The following is a 27134-nucleotide window of genomic DNA, read 5'->3' on the forward strand; positions in this document are numbered from 1 at the left end:
CATTAGTGATTAATCTTCTACTAGCTTAGCACTAACTGGAAGAAATGTATAGGACCTCATCAGCTCAGCGGGTTTTCAGGCAGTGGTAAAGAAAACCATTCCTTTATTCCCCAGGCTTGCCAGGGACACCATCCTATCGATACTGAAGAAAGAAACATTTGGAGGTGTGCAGGTGTTAAAAAGGACGGCCATCCTGAAGGCGGCCAGGCTCCACTGGTTCAATTCTGTGCAAAGAAGGAATAAGAAAGAGCCACTCACTGAGGTGCAGAAGTTAACCTGCTAATTATTTGTCTTTGCACAGATTTTCCTGTTTTTATTTAATCCTTTTTTTGAACCAGAATGTCAGAATACAAAGCTTGTTTATTAAAAAAAAAAAAAAAAAAAAAAAAAGGAAAAGGAAATTCTTGTTTGAACTGTCAGTTTTACGTATTTGGTTTGGCTGTTTCTTTTTTTTCTTCTTCTTTTTCTATTTTTTGTTTTCCTTTAGATGTTTAACAAGCATGGCTAGTTTCCTTGCTGGGAGGCACAGGCTTTTCCAATGACTCCTCTTGCTCTGGGGACCAGGAACTACAATGGTTTGTTCACCACTCTTTGCCCCATATTTGGCATAAGGCCCAATGTGCCGAAATATTCATTCAACAGTTACTGAATGCCCAAACATTAAAATCCATCTTAATACATGTTATTCTCTGATGCCCTACAGAGTAAGACACCTGCCCTCACAGAGCTTATGATCATGCAGGACATGCCTGCCCCGATACACAAGGAATTATAAGAATCCTTAATAATATGTTTCAGTTAAAATGAATAATCTTTCCTCTTTTTTTTTTTTTTTTTTTTTGTCTTCTTAGGGCCACGCCCAAAGCATTTGGAAGCTCCCAGGCTAGGGGTCGAATCAGAGCTGTAGCCGTCAGCTTACACCACAGCCACAGCCACACCAGATCCTTAGCCCACTGAGCGAGGCCAGAGATCGAACCTGCATCCTCATGCATCTCAGTCAGGTTCGTTAACCACTGAGCCACAAAGGGAACCCCCCAAGTGAATAATCTTTCTACCCAATTTTTTGTCCTTTATATAGGAATTTAGAAATTTGCCATATATTCTTCCTACAGTCAGATGCTGGCTCTCTAAATTCTTACAATAGAAAACTTTTGCCCTCACAACATAATTCTGTGTCTCCACATAATAAAAGAATCATTAAAATGAAATAGTAGAAATGGAAAAAAATATTAGGAATGAGACCGAATTAGCTGAGGCTAAAGAGAGTAATTAACCAGATGTAATAAAGTTTGCCATTTTCAAAGGGAAGAATGTCTATCATACCTTTGGCAATGCTAACTCCAAAACTAAAAACACCAATTTTTTAAAAACAGGCAGTCCTGATTTTTCAATGTGAAAATATAGGGAGGGGTGTTGGCAAAATCCAAGTCCCTGAAGGTACATTTAAGGTACATCTGCCAGGAAAGGAGCCAATGCTTCTCTATTCCAGGGACCTCCTCAGAGGCATCCCTGCATATTTAACGTTCCCATATTCAGCTTGAGAGGCTCCCTCTACTCCAGTATCTTCAGAAATTCTGCGTTTGCAATATATTTAGATAGCTCTAACCTTTGGATAGACATTCTAAAGTATCACTGTGGTGCTTAGGACACTGCTTTATGTCTAATATGACTTTGAACACATAGAGTTGCATAGATTACTTTAAAAACTTACAAATGCAGGGAGTTCTTGCCATGGCTCAGTGGTAACAAACCCAACTAGTATCTATGAGGACCCGGGTTCGATCCCCGGCCTTGCTCAGTGGGGTAAAGATCCAGCATTGCTGTGAGCTGTGGCGCAGGTCTCAGACACAGCTCAGATCCTGTGTTGCTGTGGCAGTGGTGTCGGCTGGCAGTTGCAGCTTCAATTTGACCCCTAGCCTAGGAACTTTCACGTGCTGCGAGTGCAGCCCTAAAAAGACTAAGTAGATAAATAAATAAATAACTTAACAAATACACAATTTGAGAATTAAAAATAAGTAAAAGGACAGAGATCTCCACCAAAACCTTTTTTTTTCTCAAAATTTCCTATTTACATGAATAAACTTGAAAGCACAAGTTCTCCTTTTATTACTTACTATGGCATAGAGAGCAAACATGACTTGTTAATGCCCACAAGACCTACTGCCAAGATTCTGAAGAACATTAACTGTGAAGATATTTTTCAAAAGAACTCACCGCCACAAAAATTCCTTCCACCCCTTGGATGAAATGACACAAGGAGGAGAAAGGATTGATGAACATGAGGACAAAGCGTTATGATACTGAGGCACCTGACCAGGGTGCCTCACCCTGGCATAAACCCAAACACATGAACACTCTTAAGAAAAATCTACTTTTAAAAAAAATTTTTTTTTTTAAGAATAAAATCTGAAGGAGTTTCAGCCTAGTTATTTTGCGGTTACTTTGGAAAAAAGTCTTCATTGGTTTCTTCAAATACTATTCTCTACTTTAATACATACCTGGGAACAAGAAGAGATATCTTTAAAATTCTTCTCAAGCACAACTGATTTAGTGTCTGGACTGATGAGGTTAATCTCAAACCGGCCAACCTTAAAAATAAAAACATTCCAATTAATTCCAGCTGATCATTCTAATATTTTACTTTACAGTTAAATATCTGACTAATTATACAGATGCAAATGCTCTCTCCCAGATGTACATATTCACACGTGTCAATATCCAAGCCAATCAATATTTCAACCCCAATGACCAGCTCCCTGAAAACATTTCTTCCTTTCATCCAGAAATCATGGAAATTAAGTTGGTCTTAATAGACAAGAAACTACTTTTTTTCCCAGATTAGAAATTATTGTCTTTTCAAAAAAACCCCACTTTCCCTCACTTTATGATTTGTAAAGATTCCAATTATTTAATTACAAATTATAATCATACTTTCTAACAAATGATCAACAGAAAGATATACTCGCAATTTGGGATGATGAATTAAGAAAAAATATGTTTTGGCTTTTTGGGGCTGTACCTGCAGCATATGGAAGTTCCCAGGCTAGGGGTGGAATTGGAGCTACAGCTACTGGCCTACACCACAGCAACAGCAACTCAGGATCCAAGCCACGTCTGTGACCTACACCACAGCTTGAGGCAACGCCAGATCCTTAACCCACTGAGTGAGGTCTGGGATCAAACCCGAGTCTTCATGGATACTAGTCGGGTTTGTTACCACTGAGCTATGGCAGGAACTGCCTAAAATTTTAAATAAACAACCATTTAGAAAAAAAATTAGGATTCTGGCTAGCTAAGGAAAAGAACAAATCTAATATCCTAAAGAAGGGAGAAAACTCAGCATATCACCAGAGTATAGACACTTTAACTACATGCCTAGAGTTATCAAATCCAAAACAGAACAAAACAACCCATGAACTTCTGCTATAGCAAATACTACACACTGAGATTGTTTACCAAGGTACATGTGGAATTTCCTTCTCAAGGGCTCTTTGCAACAGGAAAAAAGGAAGTCGCTCTTTTTTTTTTTTTCCAAGAAAACACAAATCTGAGAAAAACTCAAATTAATCCTCAAAGCTGAGGTTTAATTAAAGATCCTCTACAGGGTGTTGTTAAGAATTGAATTCTTTTGGGAGTTTCCACCATGGCGCAGTGGTTAACAAATCCGACTGGGAACCATGAGGTTGCAGGTTCAATCCCTGGCCTTGCTCAGTGAACCGCAGATGCGGCTCGGATCCTGCGTTGCTGTGGCCCTGGCGTAGGCTGGTGGCTACAGCTCCGATTGGACCCCTAGCCTGGGAACCTCCATATGCCACAGGAGCAGCCCTAGAAAAGGCAAAAAGACAAAAAGACAAAAAAAAAAAAAAAAAAAAAAAAAAAGAATTGAGTTCTTTTAAGACAATTTCTACTCTGACATTTTCTACCCTATACAACTCCAAAAAGTACTTTTTAGAATTAAGAATTGTCTTTTACACCTATAACATAGCTTGTACCCAATTATTTTAATAACTGATCTAGTAAATTATTAGGTCTATGATGTTTCTTTAACTGTCTCTCTTGTGTGACAGAATACACTGGGGTATTCTCATCTGAATATACATCAATGAGTCTCTGGACCTTTTTTTTTTTCTCTCTAGAAAACTCTCTTTTCCTCATGACAATTCACACTCTTTCAAATTATATCTTCAGACCCTTTATAAGGTTGGCTTTCTGCAGTCGTTTAAAAAAAATTATTTAAGAATCAAGGAGTTCCCGTTGTGGCTCAGTGGTCAACAAATCTGACTAGGAACCATGAGGTTGAGGGTTCGATCCCTGCCCTTGCTCAGTGGGTTTAGGATCTGGCATTGCCGTGAGCTGTGGTGTAGGTTGCAGAGGCGACTCAGATCCCGTGTTGCTGTGGCTGTGGTGTAGGCCGGCAGCTACAGCTCCGATTAGACCCCTAGCTTGGGAACCTCCATATGCCAAGGGAGCGGCCCAAGAAATGGCAAAAAGACAAAAAAAAAAAAAAAAAGAATCAAGCTAAGGCAAACGCTGGTGATGCTAAGAGTAATCTATTCTTATTTCCCCACCAACTTTCCCTGACACTCCTCTAAGTGCTTCTTTCTCCTCCTCTCCCTGCTCCCTTTTTTCTTACACTCCATGTCTGCCTCTCACCCCTTCACTACTCTCCTTTGTTTGCTCTCTTTGTCCACTACCGGCTCTGCTTCCCAGGGGGTAAGACAGAAAAGTTGGATGCTTGCAGACTGAGGAACTGGGAGGAGCTGGCCACCCGGCCGCTTGCGTCTAGTAAAGGAGGGGGAAACACCCCGAGAGCTCGCGGCCAGGGCAGCACCTGGAACAGCATCGTTCTGTTCTTCTCCGAATCCGAGGGCTGGACGTGGCTGGGCGCGCTGGCGTGCCTCCTCCGCGGCTGGGGCTTCTGGCTGTTCTCGTGAACTTTCCTCTGCAGGACACCCGTGACGCTGCTGCACCGGGACCGGAACTCCTGCTGTTCATCAAAGGCAGAATCTTCCAAAATCCGCTCAGGGAAGCAGATGCGAGAGCTGGCCGGTCCAGGCTGGCTGGGAGCGGAGGAAAAGACCGGGTGGGTGTCGGCGACGCCGTCCCCTTCCTCGGACAGCGCGTCCGCGAGGGGAGTGGGCGCCTCGGCCACCAGCGCCGCCGAGTCCTCGCCCGCATCCGGGGGGCGGGGCTCGCCCTGGACCCTCAGGCGCTGCTGCTCGTGCAGGCTGAACTTCTCAATGCAGTCGTCGATGAGGCTGGACGGGGCCTTCTTGTGGGTCACCGTCACCTTGCCGCAGTACAGGACCTCGAACTTCTGCGAGTTGTAAAAGGCGTCCTCGTTGTCTTTGCTGGGCTTGGCATCCTCTTTCATGGCCGCTTTCGATAACTGCCTTATGCTGCTGATGACATCCGGAACCTGGAAAAGAATTCCAAATCCTCACTTCAGTGGAGTATTTAGGGATCATTTATGTTTACCTAGACCTGTTATTATCACACGGATTGCATTCTCATACCAAATGACAAAATGCAGAGAGGAATGGACCCTACATAACATAAAGTGTAAACTTAAATTATACTACCAGATATATATGATTTAGGGATCAGACTGAAATTTTATGATATCAGCTTTAAACTTTTCCCTTTTAAATGTAATCATTTCCCGAAAACAAAATCATAAGACTACATAGGCCACTGCAATCTTTAGTAAATCATCATGTATCCTTTGAGTACTTTTAAAAGTTATTATAAGGAGTCAAAAGGTTAAAAATTAAATTAAAAATAAAGTGTAACACTGAGGTACCAACCACGACTGAGATAAATAAATTATCACGAGCCTCAGCTGAAAGGAACCCAAAGTTTCAACAATGAGGGTAAAATTAACTTTCTCGATGAAAAGATTAAGATCCAGACACCCCCCCCCCCAGCATTAGCCATCAGGGAAGATGCAAATTAAAACCATAGGAAGATGTGATTTACACACCTGTTACAATGCTAACATCAAAAAGGCCAATGCCCACCAGGATACAGAGCAACTGGAACCCTCAGCCATTGTACGCAGAAATGTAAAACGGCACAACCACCTTAGGAGGCTGGCAGTTGCTAAGGAGTTAAACCTAGATCTATCTCATGACCCAGTCATTCCACTCCTAGAGATTGAGCTGAAAGTCCTTAAAAACATATGTCCACAGAAAGGCTTATACACAGATATTCATAGAAGCCTTAGTCACAATACCTCCACAAGTGAAAACTCACTAATCACCAAGGAAACGCAAAGAAAACCACAAGGAAGGATCACCCTATACCTGTTAGGATGATTATCATCAAAAAGACAAAAGAAAGTGAGTGCTGGGGAGGAAGGGGGAGGGGAGAAAACCCCTGTGCGCTGTTGGTAGAAATATAAATAGATGCAGTCACCGTGGAAAACAGTATGGAGGTTCCTAAAATACTGAAAATAGAACTACCATATGATCCAGCAATCCCACTTCAAAAGAAATAAAATCACTCTCTTAAAGAGCTCCCCGAACCTCCATGTTCATCATAGCATTCTTCACAATAGCCAAGACATGGACACAAGTGAAGTCAGCCGAAGTGTCCAGTAAAAGATGAATGGATTTTTTAAAAATGTGATAAATATTATTTAGCCAAAAAAAAGGAAATCCTGCCATTTGCAACAAAATGGACGGATCTAGAGGGCATTATGCTAAGTGAAATAAGTCAGATGAGAAAGGAAAATACTGTATGATCTCACTGTTATGTGGAATCTTAAAAAATAAAAAAAATAGGAGTTCCCATCATGGCTCAGCAGAAACGAATCTGACTGGCATCCATGAGGACACAGGTTCGATCTCTGGCCTTGCTCAGTGGGTTAAGGACCCAGCATTGCTGTGAGCTGTGGTGTAGGTCACAGACACGGCTTGGATCTGGCATTGCTGTGGCTGTGGCATAGGCCAGAGGCTACGGCTCTGATTCCATCCCTAGCTTGGGAACCTCCATATGCCGCAGGTGTCGCCCTTAAAAAATAAAAGGACAAAAAAATAAAAAATAATAAAATATTTTAAAAATTAAAAAAAAATACAAGCTCATAGATAAAGAGAATAGACTGGCCGTTGCCAGAGGCAGGAGAGGAAGGAATGGGTGAAGGTGGTCAAAAGGTACAAACTTGCAGTTACAAGTAAGTTCTGGGGATGTAAGGTACAGCATGGTGACGAGAGTGTTATAATACTATACCGTATATTCAGAAGTTGCTAAGAGAGTGGATCTTAAACATTCCCATCACAAGAAAAAAAAAATCCATAACCATGTGATGCCAGTGAATCTTTATGTGAGGAGAGTGATGTTAACTCAGTTTCTGGTAATCATCTTGCAATATACACACGTATCAACTCATCATGTTGTACCCCTTGAACTAAATACAATGCTCTATGTCAATTATATCTTGATAAAACTGAAGAAAAAATGAACAGATAAACCAAAGGCAGTACACTCACACAAAATGGAATACTGGAGTTCCTGTCATGACTCAACAGTTAATGAACCCAACTAGTATCTGAGGACAAGGGTTCGATCCCTGGCCTCGCTCAGTGGGTTAAGGATTCGGCGTTGCCTTGAGCTGTGGTGTAGGTCGCAGACCCTGCTCAGATCTGGCGTTGCTGTGGCATAGGGATCCAATTGGCTCCCTAGCCTGGGAACCTCCCTATGCCGAGGGTGTGGCCCTAAAAAGACAAAAAGACCAAAAAAATTAAAAAAAAAAAATGGACTACTACTCATCATCTCTCATCTGACTTACTGCAATCATCTTTTAACTCACGTCCTCTGCCCCCTTCAGTCTACTCTCAAAAGTAAACAGGATCTTGTTCAAGCTTGTCATGTTGCTCGCCTCATTCAGACAAAATCCCCACAAAGTCCTACAGGGACCTCCCCCTCTGCATGTGACATCCCGTGTGTGACCATTAGAGAGTCAACTTAGATGCCATCTTTTCATCCCCACCTCATTTCCTCTAACCTTACTCCTCCTACCCTCCCGCCTCCCTCACTCTGCTCCAGCCACACTGGCCACCTCGATGTTTTGTTTTGTTTTGTGACACAGGTATTTCTTATTAAAGTATAGTTGATTTATAACATGCCTTCAATTTCTACCACACAGCAAAGTGACCCAGTCATACATACATACATACATATATATATATATACACACACACACACACACACACACACACATTCTTTTTTTTCTCATACTATCTTCCCTCATGTTCTGACCCAAGAGACTGGACGTAGTTAGCGGTGCTGTTTGAACAAGGCAGGCACAATCCTCCTTCAAGGTCTCTGAACTCCAAGCTCCTCCCCTAGAAAACTGCAGCTCACTCCTCATCTCATTGAAATCCATCCTCTGATGTCACCTGGCAAGGCAGCATCCCAAACACGCACATGCACACACTCTGACACAGCCAGGGTTCCCCTAAAATTTTCCCCCATTTTATTGCTCTCTATAGTACTCACCTCTTAACAGTCTGTATAATTTACTTGCTAGAATATAAGCCCTTGGAGGGTAATGATTTCTGGCTCCTCCCCACCTCCATTTTTTCCTTGTATCTCCAGAGCCTAGACTAAGACCTGGTACAGAGCAGATGCTCAGTATGTGCACTGGAGAGGGAAAAAAATCACCCTTTGGGGTAATTTTTACCTTTGGAAAAGAGAGAGCTTCTTATAGACGGGGTTGCTTCACATTCCGACATATATGGTATTTCTTCAAATCTTCTACCACCAATTCTAAAACCAGAATCCCTTCTTTTTTACATAATTATTTTGGATATCCTGCCAGAGCATTCACAGTTTAAAAATCACAATGTTTTTAGCTTGCTAGTAGAATATTTCCTATGAAAGAATAAAGTCCAAATGCTACAGTTTCAGGGACTCACCCTGAACAGTTGACATATCTCCAGGGAAGTCAGATGTTTTATTCTAACACATGATCAGCAACCTTAGCCCTCTGTCATTTTCTTTTTGCTTTTGTATCTGACAAGGGCCAAAGCCGTGGACAGTGACCTAGACATTGAACCCTGCAAAAAGTACAATGATTCTAGAAGGATAGGCAAAGCTCTAAAATAGATGGCTCCCTCCTTCCTCACTAATTATATTTCACTAAATACTTTGGGTCTTGATTTTCCAACCCAAGTACACCTAAATTTCCACAGGGTCTCTATGCTGTGCCAAATAAGAGATATTATCTATAGGATTTTTTCTGAACTTGCAGAATTGTGATCTTGTCACATACATTTTAAGGAATATTAAAGTTATATTCCATCGCTGAGACTGTAAATTAAAGTCAATCTGACCGTCTTTGTATCAATTCCTCTCTAGTATAAGTTTGTACGTTTTCTCTGTTGTTACACGGAGAGCTGTTATGTGAAGAATTGATTAGTGGCTGAATTTCCATAGTCTCAGTGGACACTTTCTTCTGACCACAGGTAAAAAGCTCAATTAGGAGTTCCTGTTGTGGCACAGCAGAAATGAATCCAACTTGGAACTGAGAGGTTTCGGGTTCGATCCCCGGCCTTGCTCAGTGGGTTAAGGATCTGGCGTTGCCGTGAGCTGTGGTGTAGGTGGCAGATGCAGCTCGGATCCCGAGTTGCTGTGGCTGTGGGGAAGGTCGGCAGCTATAGTTCCTAGCCTGGGAACCTCCATATGCCGTGGTTGCAGCCCTAAAAAGCAAAAAAATAAAATAAAAATAAAAAATAAAAAAGCTCAATTACATATAACTCTGTGAATGACCCAGTTTATATAAGTAAAGCTTATCATCTTGACTAAACTGATAGGTAATTTAATCTTCCAGTAATTTTAATTGTTAACTGCACCATAAAACACAGATTCTGTGCCTGTAATATCTTCTCTCGGGTCATGAATAAACACACCTTCCAATGACCTAGGCTGCAAAGAAACTTAACTGTGAAACTGAGCTAACAACATTCGGCTCTGCTTTTGCTTTTAAGTAGCAGATACACATAGAAGTGAATATTATACAGCCCCTGCCTCCAAACTCAGAGCTCATACCAGAAGAGACACACTGATAAAGCAAGGACAGTAAAATATCCATGACGGGGAAATGAGTTATCAGAGAACCATGAAAACGTTCTGTTGAGACATATATTTAAGGGAAGCAGCACAGGAAAAACACACAATCAGAAGCAGCACAGGAAAAACACACAATCTCTAGTACTTGCACAAACACAAGGCGCTTTGAGAAAACAGTATTCTGCTGCTATAGGACAGTGTTAACAGACATATATATTTTTTTTTTCTTTTTTTCTTTTTCTGTAGCACCTGAGTCATATGGAAGTTCCCAGGCCAGGGATGGAATCTGAGCCACAGCTGCAACCTATGTCACAGTTGTGGCAACACCAGATCCTTAACCCACTGTGCCACAGTAGGAAATGAGTCTGACTCCTTGTGTTACTGCATCTCTCAATGTCTCTTTTCCTCTCAACCATTACACTACGTTCATACATTACACTAGTTCTTACAAGAAAGACTCAGCTGGGGTGATTCTGTGTCTTTAGTAAGTGCTTCAGTAAATTGAGAGTTTCTCCCATGTGACCACTGGGAAAGAAGTCTCTGTTCAGAAGAAACTGAGTGGCAGCTGTCAGCAAACAGAAGTATGCAAATAGTAAACGGCTACCTAGAAACCTGATGAAAGTTCTCCAGGATTGAGACAGGTTTAGTAAATTTCTGTTGATTATACGAGAGAGCTGGTACTCCCCAAAATGGAGACCTGTGGCTTTCCACTCTGTCCAGTGCTCCCCTCAACTAGGAAGTGAATGTGTGTGGCAAGAATGTCTCCAGGTGCTATGAGACACCTCCAGCCACACACTCTAGGTGTGTATTCTAGTTATTTGTGCTCTGGCTATGAATAACGCCAGTGCTGAGGATCTGCCTACATCTCACAGAGGCTGATGAGGATTCAACATCAATTCAAGGCAAAGGTTTTATTATATGGCAGCACCTAATTTTAACACAAAATAACAATAATGAAAAGGGAATTAACAGTCCTTCTACCTCGGGATTGAGAGGTTTATACTCTGTCCCCAGATCAGCCAGGCATTTGTGTCATTCTGCATCCATCCTAGAGTTTCCTCACTAGTACAGTGGGGCTGGATAGATGACCAATAAGCTCTCACTTAAATCTCACTTAAGCTCTCACTGAAATTTCTATGGGTTTATTTTTGCATCGATGTCAATACAAGAGAAAGATAATGGATATTAAATGGAGATAGAGAATCATCTCTATTATTAAGCCAGAAATAGTGTCAGTCATCGACATTATTCATTTCCATTAACACAATAACCAAGTCAACAAACAATAAGATGAATGGGGCTTTTTTCAAATGCCTCATGATATTTAGAAAAAGTACAATGCCACCTTTAGCTAGTACTTTGTCCTTACACCTTCAGTGATCTCGCTAAAAGAATTTAGATTCAAGTATCCAAATTCAGACGTTAAAGCAACTCCTCACTCTAAAGAAAAGAAAAACTGCCATTAGATCCCCAGATTTTAGGTTTTTGTTTCTCATTAATTCATTATCACAACCAGTAATCACACTCCAAGAAATCTAATGATATTGTAAAAATTACATGTCACCTGACTTTAAAAGAAAATAAATTCTACAACTACCACCCAATGATGTTAAAAGGCCTACACAAACACAGGAGAAGAATCTGGATATTGAAAAGCACAAAAGAAAGATACCTTTGGTCAGGAAGCCAGCTGAAAACTGGAGTCGTTCTCCAAGAGCATGAATATGCCAAACTGATGTAATTAATCCTTAGTATTAGCTCTCTGTCGCACCTAAGAAGTTCTTCTTTCTAGATAAGCCAGCAGTAATTTCACAGTATTTGTTCAAGTCCGCGTTATCACTCTGCAGCCAATTATAAAACTTCCCAGGAATAACCGTTATTGCTTCAAAAGTAAAGTATTTCCTGGACTCTGCAATCAGGAAACACACTGATTGTTCAGGACTAAAGAACAGACACTAGCTTTCTTAAAAAAGAAGCATTTTAACTTTGTGTACCATGTCTTTCTTAGGCTGTTTAAATAATCATAAGCCTCCAACGTGCATGAATTATGAAGGCAGGAGAAATTTAATCTATAATACAATGTCGTCTTTCCTCATAGAGTTTCAGTGATAAACAGATGAACTTCAGCAGATATTTAAAAATGGATACAAATAGGAACGCAAGGATAAGCTTCATAAGACATATTTAAAGCAAAAAATAACTGGGTACATTCTTTCACAACCAACATGAGCTTATTAGCTGCTGATTCATTATTAATCATTTAATAATAATCAGAGTAGACTCAGCAAAACTTTAATAAGCACAAAAAAAGGGGGGGAAGGGTAAAAAAAAAAAAGTTCAGGAAAGATACTAGGAAACACTTCAAGTAAACTGAAAAAAAAAAATCTGCCAACTGAGAACTAACAATTTAAACTAGTCTCAAAGAGAAACAGTGAAGAAAAGGTACGTATTTGCTTTGGAAGTAATACACATTATTAGGGGATAGGTAGATTTCCTTTCTAATTTTGTTTCACTTAAGAAAGGAGTAAAATCAGCTCAGCATTTGGAGAAAAGACTAGTTTGGTCATTTAATGTTATAATTTCTTTCTCTTTTTGTTTTTTAGGGCCACACTCTTGCCATATGAAAGTTCCCAGGCTAGGGGTCCATTCAGAGCTACAGCTGCTGGCCTACACCACAGCCACAGCAACGTCGGATCTGAGCCTAATCTGCAACCTACATCAGAGCTCACAGCAATGTCGGATCCTTAACCCACTGAGCAAGGCCAGGAATCGAACCCACATCCTCATGGATACTAGTCAGATCCATTTCTGCTGCACCACGAAGGGAAATCCTAATGTTAGAATTTGTTGGGCTTTCAAAATCTTATCTTCAACCAATGGAAAGTGATTGGAAGGTATATAAGTGCCATGAGATAGTTTACTTACATTAAGGAAACACTCACCATTACTAAGAACCCACAAAGATGTTCCAGCCAGAGTTACTCTGGAAGTAAACTCGCTCTGGGTGTTCATTTTTAAGATGAGGCTGTCTGTCAATCTCATTAAGCAATAAACTGATTTTTAAACCATTTTAACGCTTACCCGAAACTACTTCAGTGACTCTTTGTATCTGGTCAAGTGTATAAATTATCCTTTTAAAGTAAATTTTGCACAGTAAAAAAAAAAAGAAAAAGAAAAAAGAAAAGGTGGGGAGCTAGGAAGATCAAGTCAAAATCAACTGGTTTTAAGATCACAGAATTTTAAAATGAAAGACACTCTTAATGGAACCACTGGTTCCCACTATCTTGTTTTACAGATGTGGAAACAAACGGTTTACATCACAAGTTAAACCAAGAAAGAAGAAACAACGAGATTACAAGGAACGCGACACTTTGGAGCCAAGCAAAGCAAGACTATCTCTAGGACTTAAACTGCAGTCATACAAGTTGCTTGGGTTTGAGTCTTGGGCTTCAGCCAAGACAGTTTCCTCTCTCAGACTAGGCTGTGGTTCTTAGATATTCTCAATTCTTTTGCTCCCAACTCTTTCTTGGCTCCTCACGTCTCTAACCGCCCCTTTCCTGGTGCCTCTGAGCTTAAGCATCAGAGAGAGAAACTCCTTAACCTTCCTTCCAAGTTCAACCCTCCTGTTCTGTCTCACTGCTCTCCCTGCTCGTTACCTTTGAATTCTTTCTCCCGAAGTTTTAACTTGTGCCTTTACAATCATTCAAAAATTTAAAAAGCGATCAGTTATAAAATAAACCAGGGTAACTCACAAGAGACATCCAGGGGCTCATGTGATTTTGATTAAGAGAATGGAAGCTCTTCTGCAGGGGCTGAGCTTAGCGCTACAAGGATATAAGACAGAAGTCGGGGTTGGTGAGAAGCTGGATAGCAAAGGAGAGGCAAAGGACAGACCTTTTCAAATGCCCTTTCAAAAGCAAAAATCACTTTTTTATTTCTTTTTATTTTATTTTTTTATTTTGCTTTTTAGGGCCGTACCCAAGGCATATGGAAATTCCCAGGCTAGGGGCTGCATCAGAACTATAGCCGCCGGTCTACACCACAGCCACAGCCAGAGCAATGCTGGATCCCAGCCATGTCCGAAAGCTACACCACAGCTCACGGCAACGCCGGATCCTTAACCCACTGAGCGAGGCCAGGGATCACACCTGCATCCTCATGGATCCTAGTCGGATTTGTTTCTGCTGCACCACAACAGGAACTGAAAATCACTTTTTAAAATGGCTCAGTCCACAGCATGGCATATTAGAAAAGTACCGGATTGTTAATCCACTGAGAAAGGGCAGGGACTGAACCCGCAACTTCATGGTTCCTAGTCGGATTCATTAACCACTGTGCCACGACGGGAACTCCTGGGTATGATTTTAAAGGCAAAGTCAACATGATTTGTTAATGGATTTAACATGGACGGTAAAAGAAGGAGAGGAAGCACGGGTGAACTTTATGGGTTTTAGATAGAGGATCGAGAAAAATGGAGCTGTCGTGAAAGTGTGAAGGATGGCAGTGGCTTAAGAGAGTAGGAGCTGAGTTTTAGACAGTTAATTTTATGAAGCTTACAGACATCCAAGGGATGATGTCAGCAGGCAGTTGAGGGATGTGTCTAGAGCACAGAGGAGAAGACGGAGCTGAGAAGGGGAAAAAAAAAAAAATAGGAAGGTATTAGCATATACGTGTCATTTAACACCGTAAGATTAGACATGTTCATCCCCAAAAGTGAATACAGATGACACAGAAGGACAGAGCAAGAGGGACAGAGAGAGAGAGAAAGAGAGAAACAGCAAGCTAAGCAGAAAGAGAAGTATCTCCAGGAACCAAGCCCTGAAGTACACAATGCCTCCAGTCTGAGAGATGGAGAGATATGAGCCACAGAAATACAGCAAGAGCCAGGGGGTAAAACCAGAAAAGAATGGTATCCAGAAGCCAAGGAGGAAAGGCTTCCAAGAAAGAAGGAAGAAGCACTATGAGATCATGGGTGACTTTGACAAAGAACGTTTTGGGAGAGCTTGGAGCAAAAAGCCTTCCTAGAGTAGGTGCAAAAGATATCAGGAACAAAATCCAAAACATTAAGTACAGACAACATTTTAGGGCTGTAGCTGGAGGTACAGTCCAGTCCAGGGAGGGTTCTCTCATAGATGGGAAAATGACAGCTTCCAGGAGAGAATTTCCTGTAGTGATTCAGAAATTGATGGCAGAGAAAAAGAGCAGAATTGCTAGCAATGCCTTCAAGTAGAAAGGAAGGGACAGAATCTAGGGCCAAATGGAAGAATCTGAACTGACCCAAGGCATGGATAGTGTATCTCAAAAGGTGCATATGCTGGAGTTCCTGCTGTGGCTCAGAGGGTTCAGAAACCGACCGGTGTCCGTGATAATGCAGGTTCGAACCCTGGCCTGGCTCAGTGGGTTAAGGATCCGGCGTTGCTGCTAGCTGCGGTGCAGCTTGAATCTGGCATTGCTGTGGCTGTGGTGTAGGCCGGCAGCTGCCACCCCAATTTGACCCCTAGCCCAGGAACTTCTATATGCCTCAGGTGTGGCCCTAAAAAGAAAAAAAAAAAAAAAAAAAAGTGCGTATGCAAGAAGACATGGTGGTAGGCGTTTGGAGAAGTTCTTCTCTGACTGCTTTAATTTCTCAGTAAAACAGAAAGCATAATAATCAGCTGAGGGGAGGGCGGGGAAGAATATCAAATCGAGTATTGACCAGTAAACATTTAATTTATTATGAGATGAAGTCATCTTTAGAACACTCAGGCTCCCCTTTCTGTGCTCTGATGATGTGAAAATGTGACTCTTACAAACCTTTCACAGGGAAATACGCATTTTAATCTAAGGTTTAACTTGAGAACCCAAGTATCTTAGGTGACACTCAGGAACCAACCAGTAATTAGAAAACAGGTTTTGCACCCTGAACTGAAACAGCACAGGTAAACTGCTTTTTCTGCCTAGGATGAAATCAAAAAACTAACCTATATAAGTAACAGTGACGTAAGAAATAAATTTTGGAAAAAACCTCACATGTAGTAGGGAAAAAAAATTTACTCTGTACCTTACCAAAATAAGAATAACATAGTTTGATTATAGAGTACTTGGGTCTAATTCTACATTTCTTTTTTTGGATATGTATATATACACAGATATAACCAAAAAAGATGAATTAAACAAAGTCATCAAGGGAAAAAAATAAAACTTCTTATAAACATGTAATCAGGAAAAGACTTTCACTTTCTAACAGTAAAAACACAGAATAGGGACATCTAAAAAATACTCCTGAAAGTTGTTATTCACTTACGCTGGCATTAAGAGACCCACAGCTTCAAAACGCACCATAGCACTTTTGATGAGAGATCAAACTATTACCTGTTTATTTAAAGTAATGCTTTCTATTCATCAAATCAATCCAATTATTTGCTTAATGCTCACATTTATTTATTTAGTTTGTCTTTTTGCTATTTCTTTGGGCCGCTTCCACGGCATATGGAGGTTCCCAGGTTAGGGGTCTAATCGGAACTGCAGCCCCCGGCCTACGCCAGAGCCACAGCAATGCAGGATCCGAGCCGTGTCTGCAACTTATGCCACAGCTCACGGCAATGCCGGATCCTTAACCCACTGAGCAAGGACAGGGACCGAACTCAAGACCTCATGGTTCCTAGTCGGATTCGTTAACCACTGCGCCACAATGGGAACTCCTCACATTTTTTTTAAAGATACAATTCAAAACCAATAAGATCCTAGCCAGGAGAACTAAGAAAAAAAGAGAGAAAACACAAATTACTAATATCAGAAATGAAAGATGGGACACCACTAAGATCCCATGGAAACTAAAAGGATAATAAAGGAATAAAATGAACCAGTCTGTGACCAGAAATTTAATATCCTGGATGAAATGGACCAATTCCCTGGATGATACAATCTGCCAAAACTCATACAAGAATAAGAAGGTGATATGGTTAGGCCTACAACTATTAGAGAAATTGAATCAATAGTTAATAATCACATAAAACAGGAGTTCCCGTCGTGGCGCAGTGGTTAACGAATCCGACTAGGAACCATGAGGTTGAGGGTTCGGTCCCTGCCCTTGCTCAGTGGGTTAAGGATCTGGCGTTGCCATGAGCTGTGGTGCAGGTTGCAGACGTGGCTCGGATCCCGCGTTGCTGTGGCTCTGGTGTAGGCCAGGGGCTACAGCTCCGATTTGACCCCTAGCCTGGGAACCTCCACGGGAGTGGCCCAAGAAATGGCAAAAAGACAAAAACAAAAAAAAAACAAAAAAAATCATGTAAAACAGAAAACACCAGGCCCAGATGGATATACTGAAATCTGTCAAACATTTAAGAAAGAAATGATACAAATTCTCTGCAATCTCTCTCAGAAGATAGAAGCAGAGAATACTTCCTGATTCATTCTATGAGGCCAGCATTACCCTAAAGTCAAAACCAGACAAAGACAATATAAGAAAAGAAAACTACAGACCAATATTCTCATGAACAAAAATGCAAAAATCCTAACAAAATATCAGCATTCTGAATCCAAAAACTATGCACCAAAATCAAGTGGGATTTAATAACCCAGATATGTAAAGCCAGTTCAATATTCAAAAGTTGATGTTATCTATCATAGCAAAAACTAAAAAAGAAAATTCACATCAAACTATAAATTGGTGCAAGAAAAGCGTTTGATAAAAATCCAACATTCATTCAAGATTTAAAAAAAAAAAAAACTCTCATTAAACCAGGAATAAAGGGGAATTTCTTCAACAAGTGGGTTTTGAAATTAAAAACCCAACACCATTTACGCTAGTACCCCAAAAAGTTAAAAGCTTATGTATAAATCTAAAATATGTACAAGATCTATATGAGGAAAACTATAAAACCCTAAGGTACATGATCAAGACAAACTAAATAAGTGAAGATATATTCCATGTTCATGAGAAGAAAGATTTTGTATTTGTCTGGATGTCAACTTGCTCTATAAATTCAGTGCAGTTTCAATCAAAACCCACTAAGTTCTTTTACAGATATTGACAAACATTCTAAGTTTATATGGAGAGGCAAGCAATCCAGAACAGCCAACACAGTACTGAAGGAAAAGAACAAAGTTGGAGGATAGATGCTACCCGACTTCAAGACTTATTTCAAAGCTACATAAATCAACACAATGTGGTACTGGTGAAAGAACAGATAAATAGATTAATTAAACAGAACAGACAGCCAAGACACAGACCCACATAAATAATGTCAACTGATCTTTGACAAAGGGATAAAGATAATACAATGCAGCAAAGATTTGTCTTTACAACAAATGGTTCTGGAACAACTGGACCTCTGCATGTAAAAAAAAAAAAAAAAAAAAAAAAAATCTAGACATAGATTTAACAACCTTTAAAAAGAATTCACCCCAAATCTAGAAAACCCAGATGATGCTGGGGATGGTGATGCCTGTTTAGATACAACACCAAAGACATGATCGATGAAAGAAATAACTGATAATCTGGACTTCATTCAAGTTCAAAACTTCTACTCTACAAAAGACAATCTCAAGAGAATTAGACGACAGACCACAGACTGGGAGAAAACGTTTGCCAAAGACACATCTGATAAAGTCTTGTTATCCAAAATATACAAAGGACTCTTAAAACTCAACAATAAAAAATCCATATGATTAAAACATGGGCCAAAGACTTTAAGACACCTCCCAGAAGAAGATACTCAGATGTCAAGCAAGCATTATGAAAAGAAGCTCCACACCTTCTGTCATCAGGGAAATGCAAATGAAATGAGATTCCACTGCGTACCTATTAGTGGCCAAAATCTGGAACATCGACAGCACCAAATGGTGACAAGGATGTGGAGCAATAGGAACCCTCATACATTCCTGGTGGGAATGCAAAATGGTTGAGTCACTTTGGAAAACGGGTGATTTCTTACAAAACAAAACACACTCGTTTTTGTTGTTGTTTTTACAAAACTAAACATACTCTTACTACATGATCCAGAAATCTTGCTCCATGGTATTTATCCAAAGGAGCTGAAAACTTACACCCACTTAACAACTGGCACATGGACATCTTAAGCAACTGCATTCACAACTACCAAAACTTAGAAGCAACCAAGACATCCTTGAGCAGGTGAAGGAATACGCTGTCAGACCTCCAGGCAACGGAATACTAAGCAGTGCCAAAGAAGAAACAAGCTCTCAAGCCATGAAAAGATGGAGGAAACTTAAATGCGTATTATTCAGTGAAAGAAGCCAATCTGAAAAGGCTACCATGTTGTATGACTCCAATTGTATGCCATTCCGAAAAAGGCAAAACTACAGAGACAATAAAAAGGTCAGTGGTGGCAGGGATGGGGGGAGGGGGAGGCAAAAGCACAGAGAATTTTAGGACAGTGAAAATACTCCGTATGATATTATAATGATGGATATATGTCATTATAAACGTGTCCAAATCCCAAATGCCCAACACCAAGAGTGAACCCTAAGGTAAACTAGGAACTTTGGGTGATTAAGACGTTATCAGCTTAGGGTCATCCTTTGGAAACAAATGGACACTTTTGGAGAGTGATGCTGGTATGTGGGGAGGCAGGGGGTGGATGGAAGATCTCTGTACCTTCCGCTCCATTTTATTTGTGGGCCTTAAAATGCCCTAAAGAAATAACATCTTTTTTTAAAAAGTATGCAGTTCAATACCATTTGTACTTACTCTAACAAACGCTAGAGGGCGCTTTCCCACATGAACTAGTTTACCCAAGCAAAAAGCCAAAAATAAAGGTGGTTTTTTTGCATTTTTATTTTATTTTATTTTTTATTACTCAATGAATTTGTTACATTTATAGTTGTACAATGATCATCACAATCCAATTTTATAGGATTTCCATCCCACAACCCCAGCGCATCCTCCCACCCCCCCAAACTAAAAATCCAAGGTTTTTTTATACTAAAGAAATGCCACTGTTTATAAAATGGCATTACCACTGCTTCCATGTTAGCCTTACAGCATTAATCACTGGCAAGTAAATTAACTGGAATTTTAACTGATTAGACAAATTTGGCAATTAAGTAGGTTAATAAAATAGACTGAAAAAACAAGAGTATATCAATATCAGCCTTAATAACATCTAATCTGTTAGGTATTTTCAAGCAGGACATAATCCTTTATCATGACAGTCGGAACTAGAGTCATGTAGACAAAATGCTAAAACTGGACGTTTGACAAGTAGTTTTATGAAATGTCTGAACTCTTGAGAACTTTTTGAGCAATGCTTGGTTGTGAAATGGAATAGGCCTCGGGAAAAGAGGCAAGGGACAGGAGGCTAAGCCCAGAGGGACCTGGATGTGACAAGCTCGAGCTGAGATCAGGTGATAAAGCTATAATGTTATCAAAAAGCAACAAATAACACGGGTTTCTCAGAAACCTATTTTGGTTCCGTATTACTTCAGATATTTATATCACCACAATAGCAGTGAGTGAGCATCTTGCAAATGAACAGAATAGGACGTCTGTGTGTGTGTGTGTGTGTGTCTTTTTAGGGCTGCACCTGCGCCACATGGCAGTTCCCAGGCTAGGGGTCGAATTAGAGCTACAGCTGCCAGCCTACACCACAGCTACAACAACACAGGATCTGAGTCACATCTGTGACCTATACCACAGCTCCCGGCAACACCGGATCCTTAACCCACTGAGCGAGGCCAGGGATCGAACCCGCATGCATCCCCATGGCTATCAGTCAGGTTCGTTACTGCTGAGCCACAACAGGAATTCCAGAATAGGACATTCTTGAACTTTTATCATCGGTTACTTGTAAACACTATAATTAACCCCTAAAGGGGAGAATGTCTCCATTTTTCAAATTAAAGTCCTAACCACCTGCTACCCAAGGATCACATGGAAAACATACATATGCCTCTCTCCAAAATTCTTCTGGAAGGAAGGGCAATCACAGGTAACCAGATGACCGCTCTCTGACATGACTTGCTCTTTCTGCAGGTGAAGGAAAAGCCTGTCCCTGCACACTGACTGCTCCACCTCCAACCGCCCCCGCAGGGTTCAGGGAGGTAAACTCCTGAAAACAACGTGAGTCATAATGCAGTGTTGCCCCCAACGACGTGAAAAACCAACACAATGAAATTCTGCGTCAACACTTGCCCCTCGGCGCTCATTCCTTCTTTCCATTTGGGAGTATGGTGAATATTACCTAGAAGTTTCTTTTCTTTTCTCTTTTTTTTTTTTTTTTGTCTTTTTTTGTCTTTTTTTGCTATTTCTTGGGCCGCTTCCGCGGCATATGGAGATTCCCAGGCTAGGGGTCGAATCGGAGCCCTAGCCACCGGCCTACACCAGAGCCACAGCAACGCAGGATCCGAGCTGCGTCTGCAACCTACACCATAGCTCACAGCAACGCCAGATCCTTAACCCACTGAGCGGGGCCAGGGATTGAACCCACACCCTCATGGATGCGAGTCGCATTTGTTAACCACTGAGCCACAATGGGAACTCCATACGTAGGAAAGTTTCTGATCAGAAAAGACCTTTATTCACAGCGGATACTGGCTGTTGAAAGACATTCTTCTTTGTTCCTCTATATAAAAGACATCCCCTCCTCTTCTCTTCTTTGTGTGACCTGGCTAAAAGAGACCACGGGAAGTGTACAATGATGGAGGTGATCCGGACAACCCCATCTCGCTGTCATCTTTGATTACAGAAAAGAATGAGAAGCTTGAGCCTTTCAGAGTTCTGGGGAAAGAACACATTCTCTCTCTCTCTTTTTTTTCTTCTTTTTTCTTTTTACAGCCTCACCTGTGGCATATGAAAGTTCCCAGGCTAGGAGTTGAATTGGAGCTGTAGCTGCCGTCCGACGTCCTGCCCAGAGCAACACCAGATCTTGTGGCAATGCTAGATCCTTAACCCACTGAGTGAAGCCAGGGATCAAACCTGCATCCTCACAGACACGATGTCAGGTTCTTAACTCACTGAGCCACAGCGGGAACTCCAAGAACACATTCTGCTTATGCCCCGGGCAGGCATGTGACTTAAAACCAAATGCGTAAATACAGGACCCCCAGAGCAACCAAACTTTACCTTTGAGGCCTCCAAAATGTCACCAGATCACTTGAAAGCCACCCGGATGAGTGCACTGTGTCATGACTAGCCTTTGCTCAGCACAAACCTAGCTCTCTCCACCCTGGGACATGATCTGTGGACAGAGACCTCCTCTCTCCTTCAACAGAAATCACATGACACTATTACCTTTCAATTAATGCATCTTTCATAAAATTGTTATGATCTCAAGTAAACTTGGGCAACCCGAAGCTCTCTCCCCACCAAAGTATTTTTACGTGTCCAATTTCATGTATCTTAAACATTTAACTGCCCAATTTCAATTCCTTGAAGGAAAGTCTCACTCCAGAATTTTAAATAGAATGTGTGACACTGAGGTATGTTTCATGATGGAAGAGCCTAATTTTCTAATGCCCCAAATGCTTCCTCATAGCTATGTTAAAAGGATTAATAATTACGGCAATGCTTCAAGGCTGACAGTATAATCAACTTGACTGAAGATAAAAGAAATTAAGGAAATCTGTCCAGTAGCAATGAATAGTTAGCCTGTAGAGTGTGATAAGGTGGTCAAAATGGATTTTCATTAAAATTTTCCATGGAATCTATCGGAGCTATGTCTTGCAAAAATTCACAACTTCCAAGTCAGAAAGCAAATTCAAAGCAAACTGGCAGCCCTCATATTTTTTCATATGTGAACGACTTTCAAGGAATAAGTTGCTTCTTATCACAAATCATTTATGACAAACTTATCCGCTTGAAACAGGCACTGTTTTATCAAAACAGCACCCACCTTGGAGTTCCCGACGTGGCTCTGTGGTTAATGAATCCAACTAGGAACCCTGAGGTTGCAGGTTCGATCCCTGGCCTCGCTCAGTGGGTTAAGGATCTGGCGTTGCCGTGAGCTGTGATGTAGGTCACAGACGCGGCTCGGTTCCTGAGTTGCTGTGGCTCTGGCGTGGTCTGGCGGCTACAGCTCCGATTAGACCCCTAGCCTGGGAACCTCCATATGCCGCAGGTGCAGCCCTAAAAAGACAAAATAAAAAATAAAAATAAAATAAAACCAAGATTTGGAGAGAAAGAGTCCTGGGGTCTCTGGTTGGAGCCATCCTTGGAGATATGACTAATGAGCTCTCGGTCTCCTCCAACTTTGGGGGCCACCCAGGGTCCTCTCCTGAGGGTGCAGGGTGAGGGTTTTTCACCCTTGCCTCAAAGAGTCCAGACTAGTAAACGAGTCTATAAGAATATATATTAATACAGATGATAAAATTTGTGAATATTACCTATAACCTGTCAAACCCAATCATTGGGATTGGGTCCGTCTGTTATGACTTTGAAACCCAAAATAGCAACTGATTACACAAAACAGAAGTTTATTTCTCTCTCACATAAAAGTCCAGTTGGCAGTGCAGGTCTGTTGTGTGTTGACATTGTGTCATTAAATAGCAAAGATTTGGGTTCCTTCAATCTTCCTGTTATGCCTTGGGGGCCTCGATCCCACTGTCCAAAATAGTGGCAACTGTATTCTAGGCAGCAGAATGTGATGAAAGAGTGAATAAGAGAGAGAGGGAGCAAGAAGTATACACACACACACACACACACACACACACATGCACACACACGCATATGCACACACACACACGCATATGCACACACACGCATATGCACACACACACACATAATAGACATTTTCATTCTTATAGAAGGTTTCTCAGGAAGTTACCTCTTCAAAAAAAATCTATGTACCCCCCAGTGGCCAGAAGGAGAGGAATTTCTAGCAGCAAGAGAAGCTAAGAAATGTAGTCCTGACTCTGGATGGCCATACACATAGTTTAAAATTCTATTACTAAAGAAGAAGGGAGAACAGAAATCAGGAACAATTTGCATTCTTGTCATAATTATCAATGACTCATCAGAAAAAGGGCATCTGTCAGACCACTTCAAAAAAGAAAAGTGGAGGCTAGGTATGTCAGAATATTTAAACAATCACATAATGGTTCTAAAAAGAGGGAGCTCATGTCAAAACTGCAGAAATACGTACTTAATAAAGATAAGACTGGACTAGATGTTTCCAAAACTTTCCCCAAATTGAAGAAGCAGAAAACCTTCTGGCCAACCCTCAAAGACAGTCACAGAACTACAGCTTTTTACTTAAAAAGATAACAAATCACTTCTGACGGCAATGCAGGGAAGCTATACCCACACTCATAACTGAAATATATATTTTTCCCAAATAGAACTATGTTAGCAGGTGGTCTTTAAGTAAACTATACAGTTATTTAGCGATAGCAGTGGAGCAGCCACTCACAAATAACCACCTAAAACTTATTTTAATCTGTCATATGCCCCCACTCGTATTAGTCTGATGCAGTCTCAAACGAGATTAACTAACAAATACAATTAATATAAATTAAATTCTCTTTTTTTGGGGGGGGCGCGCATGCCCGCAGTATGCAGAAATTCCAGGCCAGGGATGGAACCCGTGCCGCAGCAGCAACTGGACCCACATCAGTGACAACCCGATAGGCCACCAGGGAACTCCCAAGTTAAATTCTTAATAATGTTTCATCTTGAGAAATATAGATTCTATGGGAGTTCCCGTTGTGGCACAGGAGAAACAAAACTGACTAGGAAACATGAGGTTGCAGGTTCGATCCCTGGCCTTGCTCAGGGGTTAAGGATCTGGTGTTGCCATGAGCAGTGGTGTAGGTCGCAGATGTGACTCGGATCTAATGTTGCTGTGGCTGTGGCACAGGCCAGCAGCTGTAGCTGATTCCACCCCTGGCCTGGGAACCTCCATATGCCATGAGTGTGGCCTGAAACAGCAAAAAAAAAAGAAGAAAGAAAGAGAGAGAGAAGGAAGGAAGGAAGGACGGAAGGAAAGGAGGAAAAGAAAAGAAAGAAAAAGAAGACAGATAAATAGATTCACTTCATTCCCATAGGCCAAGCACAAGGAACACCATGTTTTAATCTAGCATTGTTTTTATTCTAAGAATTTGCTGAGCAGCTGAAAGGTAACCATGGTTGTCTATAGTTTTTGACTTTAATTATTTGCGGTATGTTTTATTTACATCTCTGTCTTCATAAACGGTATACTACTACTAGGTGCAATATAAATGTTTGTCTGATTTAAAGCATGAGCAGCATACGTTCAATGTAACACAGCGGTCACTGTTGCTGGCCAGCTGCTAAAAAAAATATCAAAACCTCTGCATGATAAGGCACCTTCAAATTCACACAGAGTGACGCAGTTAAAGGTCAGGGAGGCCCCGTGTTGTCTCCAGGAAATGCGCTGTTTATGAGCACTGGAGCCCCACAAGAATAACTGTGACGGGGCCGTCCGCTTACTTTTGTAGACCCTGTTCTCCAAAACTATGGAAGGAGAGATCTGACACACAAAGTATTTTCTGATTCTTTAGTAACATCATGCTTGTTTCCAGAACAAAACTGTCTCAAGGTTCTCTTTAATGGACATTCAAAAGGACCCTGAGAAGAGTTCCCGTTGTGGCTCAGTGGTAAGAAACCCAACTAGCAACCATGAGGATGCAGATTCAATCCCTGGCCTCGCTCAGTGGGGTAAAGGATCCGGCATTGCGGTGAGCTGTGGTGTAGGCCACAGACGCGGCTCAGATCTGGTATTGCTGTGTCTCTGGTATAGGCCAGCAGCTGCGGTTCGAATTAGACCCCTGGCCTGGGAACTTTCCTATGCCATGGGTACTTTTTAGCCAAAAAACCCCCACTATTTTAATGATATTCTCTTATATTAATGACATATATTATCAACTAAACCAGGCCTAAGAGAATTTACTTGGGAACTTGCAGCAACGAATACATAAGGTAGCATGCAAATATATATTAACAACATGCAAAATATACCTTTTTTTGCTTTTTTATTGCCGCACCTTCGGCATATGGAGTTTCCAGGCTAGGGGTTGAATCGGAGCTACAGCTATAGGACTACACTACAGCCACAGCACACCAGATCCAAGCCATGTCTGCGACCTACACCACAGGTCACAGCAACGCCGGATGCTTAACCCACTGAGTGAGGCCAGGGATTGAACCCGAAGCATCCTCATGGATACTAGTTGGGATTCGTTACTGCTGCGCCACAACGGGAACTCCCAAAATATACTTCTAATTGATAGAAAGCATTTAATGCCTTAAGTTCCCCTTTCAAAATATAAAAATCTTGTGATATGGTGTTTTCATATTTTAAACATTTCAAAGCCATCAGTCACAATCATTTAAAATGTTAGAGACACATTAATACTATGGTTATGTCTTCGAATTGGTAGTGAAAAATCCATCAAAATGATTTTACTCCTTATCTGTTGTTCAATCTTAGCACTGTTTCCCACATAACCCAACTCGTATCATAAACACACATCAGTATATTTTTTACATTTGATTTTACTAAAAGTTGGTTACAATTCCTAAAAATTCTTTAAATATATATTAAATCTGTATCAATGATTAGAAACTGTTTTCGACTGACATGTGAAAATACTACAAAAATCGCATCAACCATCTGACATTTAAAACACCTCTGAGTCGTCATCATCACCTTCCCACAAACACTAGTCTTTCCTTAAGATCCCGACTGTGGGTGAATGGACTGTAACTATCATTTAATTATTTACTTAACTGTCGGAATGACTGAAACTGATTTTCACCTTTAGCCCCAGGATTCCTGATTTTAAACATCTTAGAAGGGAGAGTGTATGCTGCCTCTATCCAGCTATGGCAGTCCTCTAATTATTTGAATTTTCTCTGTGTTCTTAATAAGATACATGCGGGTCTGAGAAAGTGCCCCACAGTTTTGCTTCAATTTTGCCCCAACAAAAATCTGACTTGGGAGTTCCCATCGTGGCTCAGTGGAAACAAATCTGACTTGTATCTATAAGGATGCAGGTTCTATCCCTGGCCTCGCTTAGTGAGTTAAGGGTCCGGTGTTGCCATGAGCTGTGGTGTAGGTCGCAGATGCGGCTCGCACCCCGAGTTGCTGTGGCTGTGGTGCAGG

General features: G+C 41.1%; 1 protein-coding gene across 16 annotated transcripts in view; it reads right to left on the minus strand.

The window, feature by feature from the left end:
* TBC1D4 (TBC1 domain family member 4) overlaps window positions 1-27134 on the minus strand; it is a 216702-nt gene that overhangs the window by 79534 nt on the left and 110034 nt on the right. For 12 of the 16 annotated variants that reach the window (XR_014819617.1, XR_014819616.1, XR_014819615.1 and 9 more), the window contains 2 exons: window positions 4832-5419; window positions 2499-2588 (listed from right to left, as the gene is read on the minus strand). Coding sequence is in view for 9 of the 16 variants with exons in the window: in XM_084981930.1 (XP_084838056.1) it covers window positions 2499-2588; window positions 4832-5419 (678 nt within the window). In the remaining 7 variants the exon portion in view is untranslated. Of the gene's footprint in view, window positions 1-2498; window positions 2589-4831; window positions 5420-11743; window positions 11936-27134 lie in introns of those variants that run through there. The other 4 variants (XR_014819618.1, XR_014819620.1, XM_021065675.2 and 1 more) reach the window with 1 other exon arrangement.

Source organism: Sus scrofa, chromosome 11 (assembly GCF_054392235.1).
Source record: "Sus scrofa isolate SSC_HxYL_T2T_F1_AM1 chromosome 11, Sscrofa_HxYL_maternal_Yorkshire_Landrace_v2.0, whole genome shotgun sequence".
NCBI lineage: Eukaryota > Metazoa > Chordata > Mammalia > Artiodactyla > Suidae > Sus > Sus scrofa.